General features: G+C 38.7%; 2 protein-coding genes across 2 annotated transcripts; one reads left to right on the top strand and one right to left on the bottom strand.

Annotated features, from left to right (window-relative positions):
• Window positions 1–1096: 1096 nt before the first annotated feature.
• Window positions 1097–6299, bottom strand: gask1b (golgi associated kinase 1B). The gene is made up of 4 exons (XM_049753470.2): window positions 5505–6299; window positions 4432–4628; window positions 2654–2880; window positions 1097–2400 (listed from the first exon to the last, which is right to left on the bottom strand). The coding sequence occupies exons 1-4, from the start codon at window positions 6190–6192 to the stop codon at window positions 2193–2195; spliced, it is 1320 nt and encodes a 439-aa protein (XP_049609427.1). The 5' UTR covers window positions 6193–6299; the 3' UTR covers window positions 1097–2192.
• A 1679-nt stretch (window positions 6300–7978) lies between these two features.
• On the top strand, window positions 7979–15643 carry LOC125988821 (transmembrane protein 144). Its single transcript, XM_049754482.1, has 12 exons — window positions 7979–8162; window positions 8241–8402; window positions 8502–8624; window positions 9673–9772; window positions 9843–9923; window positions 10434–10512; window positions 11071–11150; window positions 11969–12087; window positions 12152–12271; window positions 13832–13929; window positions 15091–15144; window positions 15456–15643. The coding sequence occupies exons 1-12, from the start codon at window positions 8084–8086 to the stop codon at window positions 15537–15539; spliced, it is 1179 nt and encodes a 392-aa protein (XP_049610439.1). The 5' UTR covers window positions 7979–8083; the 3' UTR covers window positions 15540–15643.
• Window positions 15644–21105: the final 5462 nt, after the last annotated feature.

Here is a 21105-nt window from a genome sequence, read left to right as displayed (position 1 = left end):
TGAATCGTAATAAAAGCTATTAATAACAATGAGACATGAGAACTGACAGTTTTTTTATAATTAAAATAAATTATTTTTTACATTATTTTACAGACAAATTTTATGTTGTGTCTTTTATTATTATTTATTTTTTTACATTTTATTTGTCTTAACCTCATCTACAAGTAAATCAATTACAACACCATTGTTTTCAGTTATAAAGCTAGCAAGCTCAGTCTGGAGCTTGGCTTGTCACCTTTTCATCATCTGTAATGACACAGTACCAAGGACAGTTTGACAAGACCCAACCTTCAAATTATAGCCAATCATTTTATCTGTCTGTCTTGTAGGGGTAAGAAAGTGAGAGAAATAAAAAGCACCAAGACACTGGCTTGAGTGTGTGAAATACTAATAGATAGTAAGGAGAGCGGCTCCTATTATTTGTATGAAAAATCAACAACTGTACATTTTTTTAAAAACATTTTAAGTGTACCTCCAGAGATCCCAGATTGAGGTCTTGATGGGGAAAGGGAGCAATACTGTAAAGTTTGATACTTATCTGGTGTTCCCATTTTTTTTCTTTTTTTTGTCGAGTCTTGCCTACTCTCCATGGTTTCACCATGTTGGGAACAGAAGATGTCATGTGATAGTCTCTTTCATCCACAACTTGTCATTGCCTTATATGCCAGATCACTCCCCTATAGATGGATTTTTTTTTTTAATCATTAGGTGACCTTTATAAGCTGCCATTCAAGGAAAAAAAAGTAAGAGTCCACTGCCAGCCAGTTCGTGAGCAAGTCCGCCGCCTGCTTCCTCATTCAGCATGAGATGTCCACGGCAATCACGTGGCTAGTAAACAGAGTTTTTTTTGCCACTGGCGCATGATCAGCCCGCATGCTAAAAAAATAAATCCCAGTCGAGATGCCACGCTCAACTTGGACTCTGATTATTTATTTATTCCTTGGACAGCTGTTTGTCGATGGACTCTGACTTATTTATTATTTAGATCCTGGATGTTGAATGTGGCATATCACCTTGGATTTATTTATATTTATTACATATGTAGGGGCTGTGTTCCAACCAGATGCTGAGGAGATCTCATATCGAAGTAGGCGGCAGTGGCGCCGCTGATCTTGCTTGCGGCCTGCCTGGTGGGCAGTGGGCTTTTTTTTTTTCCCCCCTCCTCATACGCTGGCTTTTCAATGACAGTTTACTGACGCCTTCGTCAGTATTGACGCTGCAAAATTGCAGGAATGATTGATTCTTTAGAATCGAGTGTTTTCTACTAGCCGGAGTGATGCCGGGGACACCTCATGTCGAATGAGGATCCTAGGTGGTATAATGAGCTTTCCGATGGGCTTTTTTCCTTTCTTTCCTCCTAAGGCAGCTTATTATAAGGTCATCTGGCAAATACAAGACTCAAAAATGAGGACACTATATATTAACCAAATTTTATTGCTCATCAAGATCTCAAATGTGAATCTGCGGGGGTACACTTGAAATGTGTATAAATCATCGCAGTTTAGCGTTCTTATTTTTAGAGATTGAATGTCCTGACAGAATAAATAATCACATTTCCACATGACATTGAGAGAGGTCTCATATTGGAGCAAGCGTGGATCCACATACAGACGTACAGTAATCGCTATTATGTAGGAAGCGGTATGGGAATTCAATGGGGTCTTTTGTAAGACAAACATGTAAGAGCTGGGACTCCGCTGGCACACTAATGCGGGTGCAGAGGGGTTAAAATAACAACCGCATGAATGACCCTTCCGACGCTGGAAAATAACCCGCAAAGCCCCTTCGGACTCCCAGAGCACACAACAGCAAAGGACGCTTTACTCAGACTCGGCTTTCACTGCCTCGATAGATTTTCGGAGCACCCTGAGACGTAGTGTAATTCTTACATTTGTTGTTATTAATAAGTCTGTGTGTAATGGTTTTTATTGATCGTCACTTGAGCAATTACAAATGAAGTACAAAGATAAAGTAAAAAAAACAAAAAGTTTAGTTGAAAACAAGAGCTTATGGAAATACTGGAATTGTGTCACAAATCTTGTCTTTACAAGGTTTTAATCTTAAATGCAGTTCAAATTTTGTGTTTGTAGTTTTACAGACAGTCAAGGGTAAGGAATGAGTGAATGATTGAGAATGCAGCTCAGGTTTTTTTTTTTTTTTGTAGATGATAGGAGGCGCAATCTTGTCCGCCATCACTCGCTCATGTCGACCGCATGGACGCCGTGAGCGTTAGCGTACGTAAGGAGAACCTGGGCCCGACGCTCAATGACGTCAATGAGCTTGTCGACGCCGGACCGCCCGCCTTGACTTTCCCAGTACGTCCGGTCCAGGAAGAGCGACTGCAGCAGCTTCTCCCGCAGCCGACCGCTCGTCAGTACCGACACGGCACTCACAGGCAACCTGGACCAAAGTCATGCAAAACGAACCCAATGAGATAGGGAACTGCAGATTTTGAAGCAATCCGTAATCCGATTCTCTGTATTGAAAAATACAAGCTCCTATGGAGTCGAGGATTTTCATATAGACACCGCATTGTATTCACTGCTAATTAGTGAATATATAGTTAATTGGATATAGAATTATTAGCCTAGTAAACACAATTAAATAAAAAAAATCTTGGTGTTGGGACAAGAACGTGATCCAATCCACTTACTCCTTGATCCCCTCGAGTAGTCTGAAGTCCAGGTTGTCCTCGTTGCGGTCAAAGTAGCCCTTGTTGACGGCGAGTACCAGGCGGCGCGGGTCATGCTGCCTGCGCACTATGTTGGCCAGTAGGACGCCGTCTCGCTGCATGCATTCAAAATGGCGGCCAGGTTCATGGCACCCATCTTGTTGCCGGGATTTGAATCCGCAGCAGCTGGGATCCAGACGCTTGTGAATCTGCAGCGAGACAAGGAAGTAGTTAGTAGTTAGTTAATTGTCAGCTTAGTTAATGGACTTGTAGGCTAACTGTTAAATTTGCCAATCAAACTATTTTTACTCCATGTTGGCAGAGCCACACTTCCATATTTTGCACACAAATTCTGTGCTTACTCCTCTTTTGTCAAAATAGGCTCACTACTTTGTTCAACTTCCGCCAATGATGACATAAAAAGATGGAAACAGAGCGAGGTCAACCATCTTGAGAAATCGATCAACTGTTTAATTTTGATTTGCGTAAAGGGCGTCAATCAGTATTCCTGCTCCTGCTTAAGTACAGAGTGAGTACTTTTGCCAACTCTGCATTTTGGTAGCGTATTACTATGTGGAACGGCTGTCAGCCCTGTCAACACTGTCAGCCCTAGCTTGTTCACTTTAATAAAACCCGAAAGGAACAGCCAGCGGGAATTGTATTCTGGTTTTAGCGAACGTGCTATACTCGCTTCCCCTGATCATGTCCTGACAATTGATGGCTATGTATGATTTGCCCACACAGATGGAACATCAGATTGGACCTGACTGCCATATATATATAGGATGATGATGCTCTTTGGGCTGAATTGGAGACGAGGATTTATTAGGACGCATCGACAAACCTGTCGGATGATGTGCGGGGGGGGCGGCGTCTGTTGTGGTGATACAAATCATGTACTGCCTCCGCCATAATAGGGATCACACATAATATACACAGATACAGGCTGATAGACATCCATTCCGCAGTTGAGCTCAGGTGTCAGAAAATGCACTAAGGTTTGGGGTCGCCCAGACAATAAGATACTTGGAGTGAACCCATTGATTTCGACTGCTTGTAAAGCCTGCATCTGTCCAGCTTTGGCTTTCAGTGACAATGATCTTTTTTTTAACCTCAGTGAGCTGACAAAGGTGAAGCTTCTTGCAGAGCAGCACATCGGTTCTTTATTACTTTGAAATTACGATCGTTTGTCTTACAATTTGCTTGATTTTTATTATGTACAGTGCTTTTTTCAGCTACAGTTTTTTAAGAGATCTAGTTGAGTGAAATGTTGTGAATTATCGTTATCATTCTGACTAATTCATCTCCTATTTGGGGGCTTGAAAATGTCCCCAAAGCGACACCCCTAAGGTCACAGTGGGAGCCTCTGAAAGGTTCATAAAAAATATCTGTTCATCTCCAAATGGTTCGACTTTTAGGGCGTATTCTGCCAAGAAAGCTAATAAAATGACACTTTACTTTTAAAAGCCAAAGTTGTCTGACCCCCAACAAAAACAAATCTCTCTCTCTCTCCCTCCCTTAGTTGTTCATGAAGCCAAAATCCAGACTGGTGATTCAGGCCTCCCACACAGGAAATTGAAGAGCCAAAAGACATTTCCTCTGAGAATTTTTTTTTTTTTCTCAGTACAAAACAGCTGTTGGACTATGCTTTCCCCAAAGCACTTACAAAAGATGATTCATATTTTCAATATCAGAGACTAGCCTTGGCATTTATCTTTTGATTGCTATTTTCTTTTTAATGCCATTCAACATTCTGTTACCTGTAAGAGAAAATCAAAAAGTGCCAGTTTGCTCCACTCGTAGTGATGGACCGCGGAGCAGCCTGACTCAGGCTTCGGGGCCACGTTCTGAACCCAGCACCTCTGTTTCAAGGACTTCTGGTACTCAACCCATGTTAGGCTCACGTCATCTGGGTAGAGAGATGCCTCCCAGGCCACCACTGGACTGGGCTGGCCATCTAGACAGGGATGCGAACAGAAAGATTACCACCATATTATACCTACTAATATAGCAATTAGCAAAATATTACTATTATGTCCATAAGCAGCTAACTAACTGCTATCCATACACCCGACCTATTCACAAAATCTGGTCAGCAAGCTAGCAACGTATGTGCTATTTACAGACATACCTGTTCAGCTAATTACTTTAATTGGTATATATTCAACAGTTTAGATTGCTGGCTGTTTACCTTTCTTCTATCTTGATCCCTTCTATCTAGCTACCTATAGTATCTTTATTTAGCTGACTACTTATGTAGCTATTTACTACGATTACGATTCACACAGCAATTTACCTCTTCTGCTAGGTATAAAATAATAATAAAACAAAGGAAAAATGGCTAATGCAACTGATTCCCTTGCATTTATTGATAGATGCTTCTAATGATGATAATAATTACACAACTTACAGTAGCTGCTTTTGTTGTTTCTTTGTTTTTCATTGTGGATGAGTTTGCATATCCGCCTCACAATTCTGGGCTAGGGGGTTTGAATCTTGAGCTGGTGCCTTCCTGTGTGGCGTTTCCTTTTCACATTCCAAACACATGCTTGCTGCTATTGTAAATGCAGGCATGGATATAAGTGTGTGTGTGTTTTTTTTTTTTTTTTTTTTTATTAAATCAAAATCACCTTTTTAATTTGACTTTAGTAAACGAGTCGAAATTTACAGTATATATATATATATATATATATATATATATATATATATATATATATATATATATATATATATATATATATATATATATATATATATATACTTTTTATACTTTCAGTACTAAAGTACTTTTTATCTTACTGTGTCTCATGTTAGTTACTCTTTCATGGCGCACCGTGTAAAAAGGCCAACTTCCGGCTCACGGCCGTCAAAGTTCTGTTGAGTCCGAGCACTCTGTCCAAATGGAAGGCGAACACCTCCACCGAGTCCATCGGGCCGAGGGCGAGTCCGCACACCGCATTCGGCTCCTCCAAGCGGGTTCCCTCGAAGACCAAGAGGGGCCACGAAGCTTCCTGTGGTTGTTCAACGCGTAAAACTTTGGCACCGGCGAGTGCGCGCATGGTGCCCACGTCGTGCGCGCTCAGCCACGGCGGAGGAGTGCGGCTGTATATCCGGATAGAACTCATGGGAGGCTCCGTTTCGGATCCAGTCTGTGAGTTCGAATGCGGAAGCGAAGTTCTTCTCACCTTCCTCCGCAGTTTGGGTCGCACTGTGCCGCGAATGTTGGCCGGCTTGAGGCGCTTGGATCTGAGTGTGATGTACACTACATTGGAGCGGGTCGGAACCGCCAAGTCTTTGTTCAATAAACCCAAATCCAACGCACCCCTTGCCGTGACTTGGTTCCGCCCGGTTGTAGTCCAGGTGGGGCTCCGTAGAGAGAGGTCCACTTGGGTGAAAAACACATATAGGGCGCATACAAGTGCGGCAGTTAAAGTTCTTTTGGGAAGAATGCACCTCCGCCGGCGCCAGAGTCCGGACAGAAAAAAGACGCACGGCCGGTAGAAGCGACTCTTCCGAGCCATTTATGTTCTCGGCATGGTGGACCGAGCCGAACTCGAACCGAGTAAATTTGGGGAGTGTTGAGTTGACAGGATGCAAGTGCGCATCGAAGCTCACTCCTGACCCATATGGACCAACCAAAACTTTTTCAAGTTTGCACCCACCCCGCAGATTCGCATAGACATGCTTTTACAACAGGACCGTTTCAACATACTGATTAGATAAGTTAAACGGGGAAAAAAGTTGCTTCAATAAAAGAAAGCATTTCTATATCGCTCTAACTTTATTCCATCATATTGGAACTTTTGTTGTTTTTCCTGGTAACATTAAATTAATTTTGTCTTACAATTTTAACTTCTCATACTGTTGTGAGATAGTATGTAATTGTGATATTTTTCTTTAAATTACACAGTTCATATATATATATATATATATATATATATATATATATATATATATATATATATATATATATATATATATATATATATATATATATATATAATATTGCAACACTACTTTTGTAACATTCGCAACGTTTTTCTGTAACAGTAGCTTTATTTTGACAAGTTATTTGAGTAATTAGGCAATTATACACATTTTGAGAGGGCAGCATTATTTGTAATTGTTTTTACATTCCATGTGCTCGTGCTTGCTGTCACGTCGATTTCATGTGTCAGTCACGCGTTAAAAGCGACATCTACTGGTGGATATTGAATTCATTAACAAGGGCAAAAAGTTGGAAATATTTCAACACACTTGAAAAATACCCAGCTAGAAAAATAAATTAAGTTTACTCAGGAGGAAAGGCCGCGGCAGCACTTTTACAGGACTTCCTGAAGTGGTTGTCAACCGGTTTAAATTTAGACGCATGTTGTTTGTGCCTCTGCCTCTCGTAGGATTTCCTTTGCTATTTGCAGCATTCATCAGTAATAACAAAACCAACAGTTTGACTAGCAAAATGTTTTAGCTCAGAAATCAAGAACATGGAAGTAAACAATGCAGCGTTAATATGGTCCTGTTTCCATGGAGACGCCGCCTCACTACTGTATTCGCAACTGATGTATAGGATAATGAAAATGTGCACGATGGTTGGCCGACGCTCACCTCACATCGCAGAGTTGCCTTTTGTGGCATTGTTACATTATTCTGTGAATGGTGTCTTTTTTTTTTTTTTTTTTTTTGCTCAGAATATTACAACATAGCATTGCCTTTATCTTGTAAAATAATGCAACAATATTCTTATAACGTTGCAACACATTTTTCCCTCGAAATATTCTCATCAGTCTCTTGACATCTTTTGTGGGAATAATATAATAACACGTTTGCATTTTTGTGACATATTTGTGCTGCATCCAATTGTGACTTCTTGTATTATACTTTTACCTGTTTTTTTTTTTTTTTTTGCTCGCAGCTCTGCTGCAACTTTTTTTTTGGTCAGATTATGACATAATATTGCCACTTTTTTCCTCACAATTTAGAACATTAATCACACAACAGTACCACTGCATAGTTTGTGCACTAAAAGGACAATGTTTTCAATGGGATTTTCCTTACCATGCGTTTACACTGTCAACAAATCTACAACCTGGATCCAATCCATATTTAACTTGTTGGTTGTTTCTCCACATGACATGTTCCAGGATTATTTAACAGCCTTCATTTCCCGGAGCAATGCATACCGCTGACATGTAGACTTTTGTTTCTTTAAAAAAAAAAAAAAAAAAAAAAAAAAAAAAACTGAAGCTGGGGTGACATGATCCAATGATTGCTGCCCCCTACTGGCGCTATTTAGACTGGAATTGATTGTTTGATGGACAGCACCTGCCGGGCTCTCAGTCTTCCCCTGACATTCTGCCGAATTGAACCCCGGCTGAATTTGACCGGCTTGGACATCACATTTTATTTTTGAATATGCTTATGGCCAAATGCACTTTACTTGTCGTCTTCCTTTTGGTCGCCTGTTGCCATGGCACACATGAAAAGGCATCAGGTTTGAAAGAAAACGAATGTCATCAATACCAGATCTTTCCATTTCTTTCAAGGTGTCTTTTGGTTCTCCCCATTGAAGGTGGCGTTGGAGATGAAGAGGTTGAAGCAAAAGGTAGAACACCCGCTTTGAACTCCACCAATAATATGACACGATTCACCTGTGGAATCATGGCAAATTTGGCCGCCGTGCTGCTGTACGGAAGCAGCTTTGTTCCGGTTAAACGGATCGAGTCGGGAGATGGTGAGTACCAATCTAATTGCATGTACTAGTGGATCATTTATTGATGGCTGTTTGTCTGCACACAATTGTCTCTGACTTTCGTTGAACTCTTTTGGACAGGAATGTTTTTCCAGTGGGTATACTGTGCAGGCATCTGGTTGGTGGCCATGATTGGAGATGTGATGCTCCGCTCTCCCAAATTCCATCCTTTGGCAATGCTCGGGGGTGTCATCTGGGCCACAGGTATGAGATTGATTCTATCTGTGTGAAGAGCAGATATACTGGGTCAACACACCCCTGTTCAAAGCCATGATTTTGGGGTATAAAGAAATAAAAACAACCAAGATAAATAAAAAAAATCATTCGTGCAACCTATACCTTGTGAAATGTAATTGGAAAGCAAGGGGGTACTAAAAATAATTAATCTAGTGTGGTTGCATAAGTGTGCACACCCTCTTGCTGTAACAGTGGCTGTAGCTGTGTTCAGAATTTGCCAACACAACCACATTCAAATTGACGAGGAAAGGATATTAGCACAATTGTCACCATCTAAAGTGATGCTGATAAAAAAAAAAAAAAAAAAAAAAAGTCACGTGTTCTAGTGGGCTTTCAGTGTAAAAAGTATTGTCTGGTTTTCTGTCATCAGTATTTGCTGCATACCATGGCTGATTGTAACTTTGAATTCCCAAAACATCGACTTCATGACTATTATTTCAGACTATTTTGACCGTTTTCTCATAGCATAGGCGATTTCAACATTATTGCATCTTTAGTGTCATAATATTGTACCCAGTTATGACATGCGATATAATTAATTTTTTGTGATATTGAGACAGCGCCCCCTCCAGAATAATAATAATAAATAAAAAAACGGCTCATAACTAAACCTCAATGTGTTCATTTGTGGATCTTCCAAACATTATGTTCATGGTTATAAAATTGGGATTTGATCCAGATTTAACATCCCCTCCTTCCAAATGAACCACATATATATGCATGCTAGAGCCGGAGCCATGGAAAATCAAATTGAACTCGAGTGTTCATGGCTGTCCTCATTTTATGGGAAGCTGGGGTGAGCACACTGGATGGAGTGTGGTGTGTGTCCATTAATAATTTACACAAAAACTGACAATTTTCATCAAAATAGACTATTTTTTAAATGCTCACAAGATGAATTGCTTTATCATCCGTATGAATGCAGACATTAATTTACAAGACTGATCATTTCCTGCATAAAGTGAAGGCAAAAGTCCGCAACGCACAGCTTTTTGTCCTTGTCCATGATTTTCAGGCTGCGTGATGGTTGTCACCATCGTCAAAGCCATTGGGCTCGGTCTGGGGGTTTTAATCTGGGGCTCCTCCAGTTTGCTGATTGGCTGGGCCACTTCAAGGTGATGTGATCTATTTTGAAATTCATATGAAACTGCGAGACTTGTCTAATTGGCATTCGGCATCGCTCAGGTTCGGGTGGTTCGGGATCACTCCCGAGGATGTTTCGCGTCCGGTGTTGAATTACTGCGGTGCTGGATTGTGTCTGCTCAGGTAATCCATTGATTTTGGTGGCCCCCCAGCACCATGTTGTTATTCTAAAATATCTTCAAATTGAATAAAGTAGCTATCTTTCACTGCAAGAAAAAATAAATTCTGGCTCTTATCCTTCAAAATCAATCCCTAGGACTTTACACAATTTATGGTTTTGTGTGTACTTCTTGAATACAAATGTATTGCTTGAGGTCTTGGTCATCTGGATGTGCAGTGCAGGATCTCCTTCAATATCAGCAGGGTATTAACACTGACAGAGCAAGAATGTGAAAATCAAGCTTGGTTTTGTCTTGATGGATATTAATTGGATATTATTCCACATGAGAATCTGCCTTGCTTCCTGTATGTGGGCCCTCTCCCTTGCTCCCTTCAGCTACTTGTCAGTTAGCATTAGTCTCAAAAATCATTGGGGAGTTTTCTCCAAAAACGCCCTGCTCCCATTTTGTCAGATGTGAAAATGATCAGTGTACTTTCCGACCTGACTAGTATTTCATTTTATTTTTTTTTCAGTGGCATGATATTTTTCTTTGTGAAAACAGACGTGCAGCTTCATCCTGATCCCGAAATTGTCCCGTTACTCATCGACAGGGTTGGTACATGTTGCTCATGACATCATTCCCGCATATATTGAGAGTAAATCTGGGCTCCTATTTATTGTAACGTAATGTAATGATGAGTGTCATATTTGATGTCAGACAAAATTTATGAAAATATTTATATAGCAGAATTTTAAGTACAGGTTTTAACTTGGATGTATTTACCCCTACCGTAAATGATGTGAAGATTGAAAAAAAAAAAGATAATCATTCAAAACAGAACACATTACCACTCTTAACAGTTCAAATGTTATCCTTTTTTCAGTTTTACATAAGAACATTGAACAAATTAATGCTCGTTTAATTTGATTTATATATGTTACAGCAGAACTTTAAAAAAAATTGATTTAGCTTTGCTTCAGGATGAAAAATTGTTTGCAAATGTCAATTTGTAAATTTAAGAAATTGAAACTAATTCAAAAAAAGAAACCCCATTAATTATATTTGATGTATTGTATTGACCTGGGTGGAAATGCTTCACAAAGGTAAGGGGCTGCTTTTTTTTTTTTTTTTCCTTCTACCCTTGTAATGTAATATTTTTTGCCCCGTAGCGAACCAGCTCCGGCTCCTACAGCCCGACTTCATCCATGTTCTGGATTGACTTTGTCGGAGTCAGACGCAGACGCTTCATGTGAGATGAATTTGATTCCTTCAATTTCCCTAAGAGATTTGAAATGTTGCCAAGTTATGCCTCAAAGACACTGATTGGCCTATCAGACTACAGCTAAGACCAACCTTTGGTAGACTTGACAGATCAACTATACCTGAAATGCACAGTTGAACTTAAATTGACCGCAGCCATTAAAGTCTAAAGTACTGGCCACAAAAGTTAGTGCACCCAAGTGAAATTGTCCAATTAATAGTCGGTCCCAACCCAATGATCAATTTTCCAATGTGGCTCATTCTAGTTTGAATGCGTGATATTAGCTAGAGCCAGTGACAGCAACCGGCCCTCACATTTGCTCTTTACCCAGGTTGGCTGTTAGCGAAAGGTATAATGTCAGCAAACATGTTTCTGGAAAAAGTTGTCAAAGGTTGAATTGAAAATGGTTTGATGTTTCCATGCCGTAATTGTCTCTCGGAAGTCCGTTGTTTCAAAACAGTGTCAATAATTTATCTGGCTGTGTAAAATATATGCTCGCTGAGCATAAATTCTATAATAGCCGACAGTAGGGATGAACGAACGCATCTATCACACCCCCACCTCTGTTGAGAAGAGAGGATGCTTTTGGACAATTCAAACACTCAAGCTTACGGAGGTCCTTTAATAGAGCTTGGGAATTTATGAGAACTCTTTTCAATTTTTTTTTTTTTTTTTAAATCGTGCAGTTAATATATTGGTTTACTTAATAAATGATTAAATATAGATACTACTACATCCTATAATAATTTGGGGTTGGCCGTGTTGGATCTATCTATCTATCACGGGCCCTTTGTCTGTACCTTCAGAGGCTTCCTGTTGGCCGTGTTGTCTGGCATCTTCTTCGGCTCCTCCTTCACGCCAATGCTCTACATCAAGAGTCATTCGTCATGCCCTGACAGCATGTTCCACGGAGCCAGCGTTTACGGTGCGTATTTTGGGACACGGTGTGCTAATATGTCCAAAAACATGTTTCGTTTTGCTCCCCGCAGACCTGGATTATGTCTTCGCAGAATGTTGTGGGATATTTGTGGCCAGCACGGTGTACTTGGCCATCTATTGTGTTGTCATGAAGAGCAGGCCAAGGATCTACTCCAGGATCATTCTACCAGGTTGGTCCTGTAATTGCGGTACTCGACTACGCTGGATGAATTTTTCACAAAAGGTCTGCTGTATATACCCAAATGGAGGCACTCGATGGAGACACTGAGTACTTAATTTTTTTTTTCTTCCATTAACTTTCACTAGCAATTACCCTTATTTACTGAAAGTATCTGTGCACATTAAATGTCTAAACATGCTGCATAAAGAGCCACAGAACAACGAGACCACTCTTGTTTGTTCATTTCAAATGTCTGGTACATTTTGTTTGGACGCACTTCATGGGGCCAAAAAAGAGACATGTCACTACCACATGTCCATAAAACAGACACAGTGATTGGCTTGTGAAATGAACTTCATTCATAGAGTGGGTTAGAAGTCCTTAAATGTATTTTCCTCATGGTGCATCAGAGGACAGAATTGAGTCAGCTGGCCTTTTGTAAGCTTTGCTCCCCCTCACTGTGATCATCATTGCTTCTGTCTGCTCCTTGTGCTAGTTATTTTCCAAAGTGGTAGCCGGCCCGCCGTACTTTTTGTGCCTACCTCAGCTTTCGCCATCATTTAAGTCAGTGGTTCTTAACGTGGCTTCCGTGAGTCGGTCTCAGGGGTTCGACAAAGCCTCCACCGAGGAGCTCCGAACAAACCTGCTTTGTTGTGTAAATTCTGATTTGCCGGTATGTAATTTGTTGTGAGTTCATGCATTGTTGGTTTTGTTCTTTGAACAAGGTGATGTTTATGCACAGCTCATTTTGTGCACCAGTAAAAAAAACAAAAAAAAACATCTACCTCTTGAATTTAAAAAAAATCGAGGGGTTCGGTGAATGCACATATGAGACTGCTGGGGTTCGGTACCTCCAACAAGGTTAAGAACTACTGCTTTAAGTATTAAAAAGAACAATATTTTCTTATTTATTTTACTTTTTTGTTGAAATTTTTATGCATTTGTATTCCGCTAACACTGAACTGAATTTTTTCATATTTAATCCATTTCTAACTTTATTTACACTTCATGTATTTATTTATTTTTTTACACTTGCTTGACAATTAGGAAAGTTAAGAAATTCAAGAGGTTATTTTTATTTTTCATTCGTTAATTATTTAACAACCACTTTTCACAAGATTGAACCCGCAACCGCTGCACTGTGAGGCGGACTGTTGGCCTCTGCGCCTCCCTCATATTTTTCAAAGTGCATTTCATTGAAACAATTTCTACGATTAATTTGATCTGATACATGTTTTGTTAATTTACATCACATTTTCTGCCAAGTATTTTTCTTTTAATGATTTTGAGGAAATTACAACTATACTTTAGTTTTTCTCTTTATCTTGCACACTCAATCTTTCTAAACATTGGGTTAAATATATTTTACCTTTCTAAGCATATGACCCCCCTCAAAGTTATTTTTTATTTGTATGAGCTCGAGTAGACTATTGTATCTTCATCACGGAGCAGCTCGTGATGAGTAAAAGTCTAAAGAACGTGTTTAATATAAGAATAATAGTGCTAATACACCTGATTTTTAATTGCAGTAATAATTTTCTTTTAAAGATGTGAATTTTGTTGCTTGCAGGCCTGTTGTCGGGGTCAATGTGGGTGCTGGCTACGTACTGCTGGACACTGGCCAACAACTACTTGAGTGTCGTGGTCACCATTCCCATTGTGACAGCAGTGAGTACGCATGCAAGCTGTTCAATCACATTTTGGTGTCATTCCTATTATATTTGTGATGTCACAAGTTGTATCCTTCATTATTTGTTGAAACTTTTCCGGTGGCCGTTTTTGTACTCAAGTCAAAGTAGTAGTATATTGCTGATCACTGGATACAATGTAAATGATCGAAGATAATGTACATGTAACAACATGCTTGAGGTCAAAAGTATTGACACTGGATAAAATGTAAATGATGAAAAATAATGTGCATGTAACATGCTTAAAGTCAAAAGTAATGACTATTGCATGGATTGCATTTTTAATTTGTTTTAATCAAGTATTTTATTCGACTTGTATTTTACATAAATCATTTGTCATTTGCATTTCAATTTTTATTTTCTCCGTGTCAACATTGTTGAAATATTACCCATTTTAACTTTTCATGTATATTGTGATGCAATAAAATATTGCATCACAATATTAAAAATACTATTTGACGTATTTCATTTTATAATTTTTCCGATGTATTTTTCTTCTCCAATTGATATTGGCTTGTTTTTGGTCATATTTTCAGTTTAGACGTATGTTTATTAAATCATTCTTTATTTGAATTCATTTATATAGATATTTATTTATCTATTTATAGTACTTATTTATTTATATTTATTCTAATTTTTTTTATTCATTGCATGCTTCTGCTGTCTGTCATGCATTTGAATTAAGTTGCTGCGGTATTTTTGACTGCACTAAACATGCTACGTTTGTGTTTAATTTCATACAATTGGTCTTTTTAAAGATTTAAAGTTTGTTTTATACCTTGATTGGCTGTGAGGCAGACTGCTGCCAGGTGAACCAGCCTTTGAAAAAGAAACATAGTAAAAATAAACTGCATGCTTATTTATCCGCATTAGTCAATTTTGGAATGCATTCTTTTCGCCCTCTTGCCAGCTGCCCAGCGCTACTATCTCAATCCACCAGCGGCCCCGATCCTTTTTATTGCCTCGAATTCGACCAACCCGAATCGAGTCACGCTAGGCTCGTTTCAATGTTTAATTTTAATTCTTTTATTTTTGTCACGCACGCTGGCATGCGTCATATTTCTTGATTAAAGACAAAGTCTTTACTTAGCGTCACTGCTGTGCTGATAATGTGTTTAATTTTTGTGAATGTCCTCTACAGGGAAACGGGCTTGTTGCAGCACTCTGGGGAAGTCTGCTGTTCAGGGAGATTAAGGTGAGAAATGCATTAAAACAACCTTGGGCCCAAAGTATTAAATTTGAAGCTCTGTGCACAACTGCTTCCCATTTCGCTTCATTATGCCATCTGTCATTCCACCAGCTGTTTCCTTCCTTTTATAAACTCTGTGATGACATCTTTGTTTCTTTCTTCTCCTTCCTTCCTGCCTTCCTTCCATGCGGTGCTTCTTTGCTCTACACTGCCTCCTTTCATACCTTTTTAGATGTAGGCTACACTTTTCAATGAATGTCAAATTTGCCCCCACCCTGTCGAAGATGCTCAAGTGACTGTTTTTATCGTCTCCTCAGGGGTTAATGAACTGCTTAATATTCTGCCTGGCATCCTGCGTGGTGTTGACTGGTTCCTTGTTGACAGCCATCTCCAATTTGTAATTTATACGCATATACACGTGGTTTGTAATCGCAGTAGTGCACTGCAAGCACATGGAATGTCTTGCAACAGCTTCTGACTAATAAACGTCAACAAATCTGTCCAACGAGTGTGCAAATTGTCACGTTTTTGCACCAATTCTGTGAAGAAAAAAAAAAAAAAAGAAAAAAAATCAATATTTTCTCTGAGCTGTCTATTTGTGAATATATTAATACCAACAGTCACGCTCACTGGTTGCATTTAAAGGCTAATATTTCATTTGGCTTTGAAGTGCTGACCTGTTTTAAAACTGAAGCTTGCGTGTGTGTGTGGCAGCACTTTGACAAAACTTTGAGGCACATTTTCCAAATGTGGCTTGATATGAAAATATTTCATATTTATATCATTCTTAATATGCACGATATTAGTTTTGTAATACAATTAAACATCATCCAGTTGGACCTCTATAGGTGAACCGTGATATAGCAAATATTGTGCAAGTCTACATACCCCTGTTTAGATGCCTTTTTTTTTTCCCTTCCACATTATTCAGCTAAAATGAAAAGTAGCTTCAAAGATGTGGTTGTTGAAGTGCGCACAGACTTATGATTAGATGTGGCTGTGTTCAGGATTAGCCAATAACATTCAAACGCATTTCAAACAGAAGTGCCTTTTATTCACCCTAAATAAAGTTCTGATGTTCTTGTAGGGTTTTCCAGACCCCCCCCCCCCCCCCTTCTTGCACTATCTACTACAAGTGCCAGCCAACCTCTAGTGTCCTAATTTTCCGTGTTGTCTTCACCAGTTCATTGCATGTGTTGATTACATTTTACAAGGTTCTCGAATGCTCCGTCAGCTTGCACACTAACAAACTGTTGTCACTGCGCCATCCGTTTTATTACTGTCTGTCTCGTTAACGATACGTGATAATGAACGAGGCCATTTAAGAAGGCATAATTTTAGCCATTGTGCTGCGTTATTAAAGGCTGTGAACATGCAACCTACTATGCGTGCGGTGGCACTTGGATGAGTCATTGGTAACACTGAATTAGATTAGCAATCATGTAGCTGCACTTGAGGAAATTAAAAAATGACAAAAAACAAGTGGGGAGTGATCTTCAGGGGAAAAAAAAGGTTCTGAACATGCTGTTTGGTAAGATCAAGTCAGCTAGCTGGTTTCAGCAGGACTTGTCTGCTGTTTTGTTGGCTCACTGAGGCAATTATGTTCAAACTAACATTCAAATTGGAGTTTTGACGCCACACACACGTAACAGTGTGGCAGATTGTAAACAATTTTCCCCCAAAATAGGCTTCAAGCTGTTTATTGCCACTCCAAATGGACTTTCACTGTCAAACTAAACAGAACAAGAATTACAGTGTACAACCAGCCAAATAGCTTTGCCTAAGTCTGTTTTGCCTATTGTTAAAAACACAAAGGGCTCACGTGTAGCATTTGTGTTCTGACGTGATTTTCCCTCTAATTTTCCACGCGTCTGAACATTCAAACAAGTTCCCTGAGCGTCACATAGACCATGGTCGGAACATCAGACATGCCCAAACCAGTACCAAGCATAAGTTCCATGAGGTATGTACGTATGTGCTACAAAAAATAACACCACCGGTAAATCAAAATGGAACATATTCAATTGATTTGTGATGCAAATAAAATCAGCCTTAGTTTGTAAGAATTGCTGACTAAGGGGTTTTATACCATTGTTTGTGGTGTACATTTGCCCAAATTGACTTGTCTAGAAATCAATGTAAGTAAATGGGAACTTAATAATAATGGCTTATGGCTTCAATATTTGCTATTTGATAATACAAAACATTAAGTGGAGAGTGATGTGACAATTGCATCAAAAGTTGGATCGTGTTACCAACTCTTGTACAGGTGTTGTCAATATGCTTCAGTTGTACCTCATTAAAAAACCAAAAAGGTCAGATAATAACCTGCTCATTTGAAACGGAGCGATTCACCCATGTGGAGTAGCTTGTTAAAATTTCACTTTTGCACACCACTTGGGGATTTAATGAGTTGCCTATTAAATAAGAAATGACAGCGTATAATGTACTTTCTCCAAACCACTCAAAAGCCAAAGCTCATCATGCGCAAATGTGTGTGAAAAGAATCTTGATTCTAATTTATTTTTGAAGTTTTTAATTTAAGGGTGCCATACCAATTTGTCTGGCTAATAAGTTTGTAAATCTGTCAGTTCCTCACCAACCATTAAACCCACGACGGAGAACTCAAATTACGTAATAATTCATCATTAATAATAATTAATAAATAACTCATTCTTTTGAGCTGAAATGCTATTTTATAGTCATATTTAGTTTTCCTTTTCTGCACAAAATAAAAATATATAATATATTAATCATAATAATCACAATTAAAAATCCACCACATTAATTTCACAATGGATTGCACTGTCACAAAGAGTGGATTATGCCAACTTTTCAAAGAGAAAATACTCTTGCTTAATGTCAACTTCAGCTTTTCAAGTTAGTCCATCAAAACACAGCCATATACAATACATCACTTGAAAATCCAATGTTTACTCAGCTGCAGTTTGATTGACACATGAAACCTTTGGGAAGTTTCACAAATTTGTTTCTTGCCATCATCGGTCAACCAGTTGCTTCAAACTTCATACGCAGACATTTTCTCACATGTAAGATGGAACTGATATGAACACTACCATACTTTTTTTTTTTTACTCTTGCTGCAAAGCAAAATAACTCTTGTAGATTAATTCAATGTAAATTATTTATTGGAATTTATTTCCATGTATTATAACTCAGTAGGAAATGCATTTATAATAAAAAATGTAATCAAAACATAAAATACAGTTTCATATTTTACATATATATTTTTAAACAAGAGCAACTGTCATAAAGTAAAATAAAATAACTAAATAATACAACTGTTATATTTGCTTTGAATATATCTAGATGTTTTATTTAATATGAAAAACATTCCAGTATCTAAACCAAGGACATCATCATATTGCATGTAATAAAAAAGTTTTTTTATCAGGACACCGACAATGCCTTCGTCTGGCTAAATTCTTATTTGTTGAGCAATCGCTGATGATTGTTTTGCGGGACAAACATGATTTTGGATTAAACCATTATTATGGATGTGAGAGGGGCATAAACAGGCTGTAATAATTGATTATTATAATGTTATTTTATAATAATTGATTATTATAGTGTTATTTATCCTCTGTGAAGAATGGCTAAGCTGAGGAGGATTGCGTCACCTTTTATATTAACCTATTTTAGTAACCATTGCGAGGTTTTTCTTCATTGAAGGCTACCAACAATTTTGGATGATGATGCTATCAAATCAGTGGTGACATAACCCATGGAGTTCTATTAAAAGATTTAATATCTTTTCCTTGATAATCTCAACAGTCTAAAACTCCATCAGACATGAAATCATTCTTCCCACATTTTGAAACGCCAGTGGCCTACCCGACATGTGGATGGCAGACATGATTAAAATTTTGACCCGACCATTCTGCGAGTGATGGATTACCCTGAAGAGCCTGTCAGAACTGATATACGCTACCAGTCAACCGATTCGTGCGCATTGTCGCGCCAGCAGAACCCGGTAACGGTGACGAGCGATGGAGTTAAATCCCTCTTGTCAGCTTGTTTGATTTTGCTCCATCAACCGTGTTGCCACATTTCAGTGTTTGGTTTAATTTAACGTCGTATTAAGCACGCAGTAGCTGATTTGAATAATCGAGAGGTAACGTTTGCCCTGTGATTGGCTGGCGACCAGTTATAGGTGTACCCCGCCTACTACCTTAAGACACCTGGGATAGGCTCCAGCATGCCAGTGATTCAGAATATAAATAATGGATAATGGACTTTTTTTTTTCTGCCCTATTCCAGTAAAAAATGTAAGCAATTTTTTTTTTTTTTTTTGAAGGAGGGGGCGACAAGAGCCTCCACGTATCGCGTCCTGCACCCCAGACCTCCCCTCAGCAGCCTGTAAACAAACATTGATTGTAAAGCGGCATTGAGGATAAAAATAAAAATACAATCTGCTTTGCTGAGATCAGTGAGGAGATTTGGTGAAAGTCTTAATTCAACAGGAAGCTGTTGGAGCTTTTCCGATAAATCCCCTTTCTCCCCATGCCCCCTCCTTCTACTCTTCCTCGAGGCTTTTAGCATCTGACAAACTGAGGCTACAAAAATCCAGTGCAAGCACACAACATTTGGTAAAGTACTTCAACTCCATCACTGTAAAAACTAGGACAAAATTGTTGATAGCAAAAAGCAACTTAAGATGTTGGTGTACCCTGCACGCGGGTTCATGATGCCCAATGCACTATAGAAAAAAGCCACACAATGTAACGGTGCCTCTTGAGGTTCTGGATTACTCTGCTTGATCAGGCATTAAACAGTTACAGGTTAATATTCATTTACTGTCTAACTTTATTTTCTTTTTTTCATTTCTACAAAGTAGAGAGAGGGAAACAGAGAAATACTGCTCGGGTTAATGTTTGGTGACAGCAGCAGATGGGTGAGTCGAATCCTTTTGGTAAATTGTCTAAATAGAAAATATATCAGATGCGTGTAAACTTCCCACGTTAAAAACCTCGACACAGCGTGATTAGGTAAATTTTTGGTTTTGACCCTCTGAGGATTGCAGTATTTTTTTTTTTGCCTACATTTCAGTTTTTTGTGGCTTCGCAACCAATATTAATTGGTTCTCCTTATCGCACGTGTATTATACACGTAGAAGCAAAAGCACCAAAAAAGTAGCCAATCTGCAGTGGCCATGGTAACAGCAAACACAATTTCCTCTTGATTATGAGTCATTACAATGTGATTATTTCAAAGTACGTATATGAATGTATAATCAACTGACAGTTTCAAATGATATGATTATGAACCCTCGGCTGGTGGTTATGTTGATTGCCAAATGAGCAGACGTATTTTTGTCTAATCCAATAAGGATTTCACATTTACATTCATTCTACAATTCTTGCAATTTTGTGGAAAGCTCATTTCTGATTTACGAATTGTTCTCCATTTAACAAATGTATATTAGACCACCACTTAGAACAAAACTCAGTAATGCGCCCTGGAAAATAGTCAAAATAACACCAGTTTCACCAAGCAACAAGAGATCAGTGCGACATGTTTCAGGTAAGAGAACATGCTAAAAACTGACCTGGAAGTCACTCATGATATTTTAGAGAAATTCTTAATCATTTGCGCAAATAAGCCCCAATCAGAAGAAGGTATCCTAGAAAGATTGGCAATGCTACATCAAGATGTTTATTTTTTGTCTATCATCTACTCATAGCAGAGCATGATGTGAAGGATTAATACTTGTTTTGCAATAAAAAATAATCACCTTACACCACTTTAACTAATCCACAGGGAATTGGTAGAAAGTCGAGCCCAAAATTGTTTTGTGTTTTATAACAGTTGATAGTTGCTAATAACCAAGGACTTTATTCTGTCTGTTCAAAACAAAATAATCTGGAGCCAGATACCTTACTCAAGAACTATACCGTAAACTCAACAAAATCTATTTTTGGTTGGTGCGGATGGAGCTTTGTGGAT

Source organism: Syngnathus scovelli, chromosome 1 (assembly GCF_024217435.2).
Source record: "Syngnathus scovelli strain Florida chromosome 1, RoL_Ssco_1.2, whole genome shotgun sequence".
Lineage (NCBI taxonomy): Eukaryota > Metazoa > Chordata > Actinopteri > Syngnathiformes > Syngnathidae > Syngnathus > Syngnathus scovelli.
This window is presented reverse-complemented; position numbering and strand designations above follow the sequence as displayed.

Excerpts from the sequence above, each read along its gene's own strand:
- gask1b (XM_049753470.2), bottom strand. The coding sequence starts at position 6,192 with ATGGCTCGGAAGAGTCGCTTCTACCGGCCGTGCGTCTTTTTTCTGTCC. Across the intron at positions 2,881-4,431 it reads TTTTTGATTTTCTCTTACAG|ATTCACAAGCGTCTGGATCC; the intron begins GTAACAGAATGT and ends GTCTCGCTGCAG. Across the intron at positions 2,401-2,653 it reads CTACTCGAGGGGATCAAGGA|GTTGCCTGTGAGTGCCGTGT; the intron begins GTAAGTGGATTG and ends ACTTTGGTCCAG.
- LOC125988821 (XM_049754482.1), top strand. The coding sequence starts at position 8,084 with ATGCTTATGGCCAAATGCACTTTACTTGTCGTCTTCCTTTTGGTCGCC. Across the intron at positions 8,403-8,501 it reads ACGGATCGAGTCGGGAGATG|GAATGTTTTTCCAGTGGGTA; the intron begins GTGAGTACCAAT and ends TCTTTTGGACAG. Across the intron at positions 11,151-11,968 it reads GTCAGACGCAGACGCTTCAT|AGGCTTCCTGTTGGCCGTGT; the intron begins GTGAGATGAATT and ends CTGTACCTTCAG.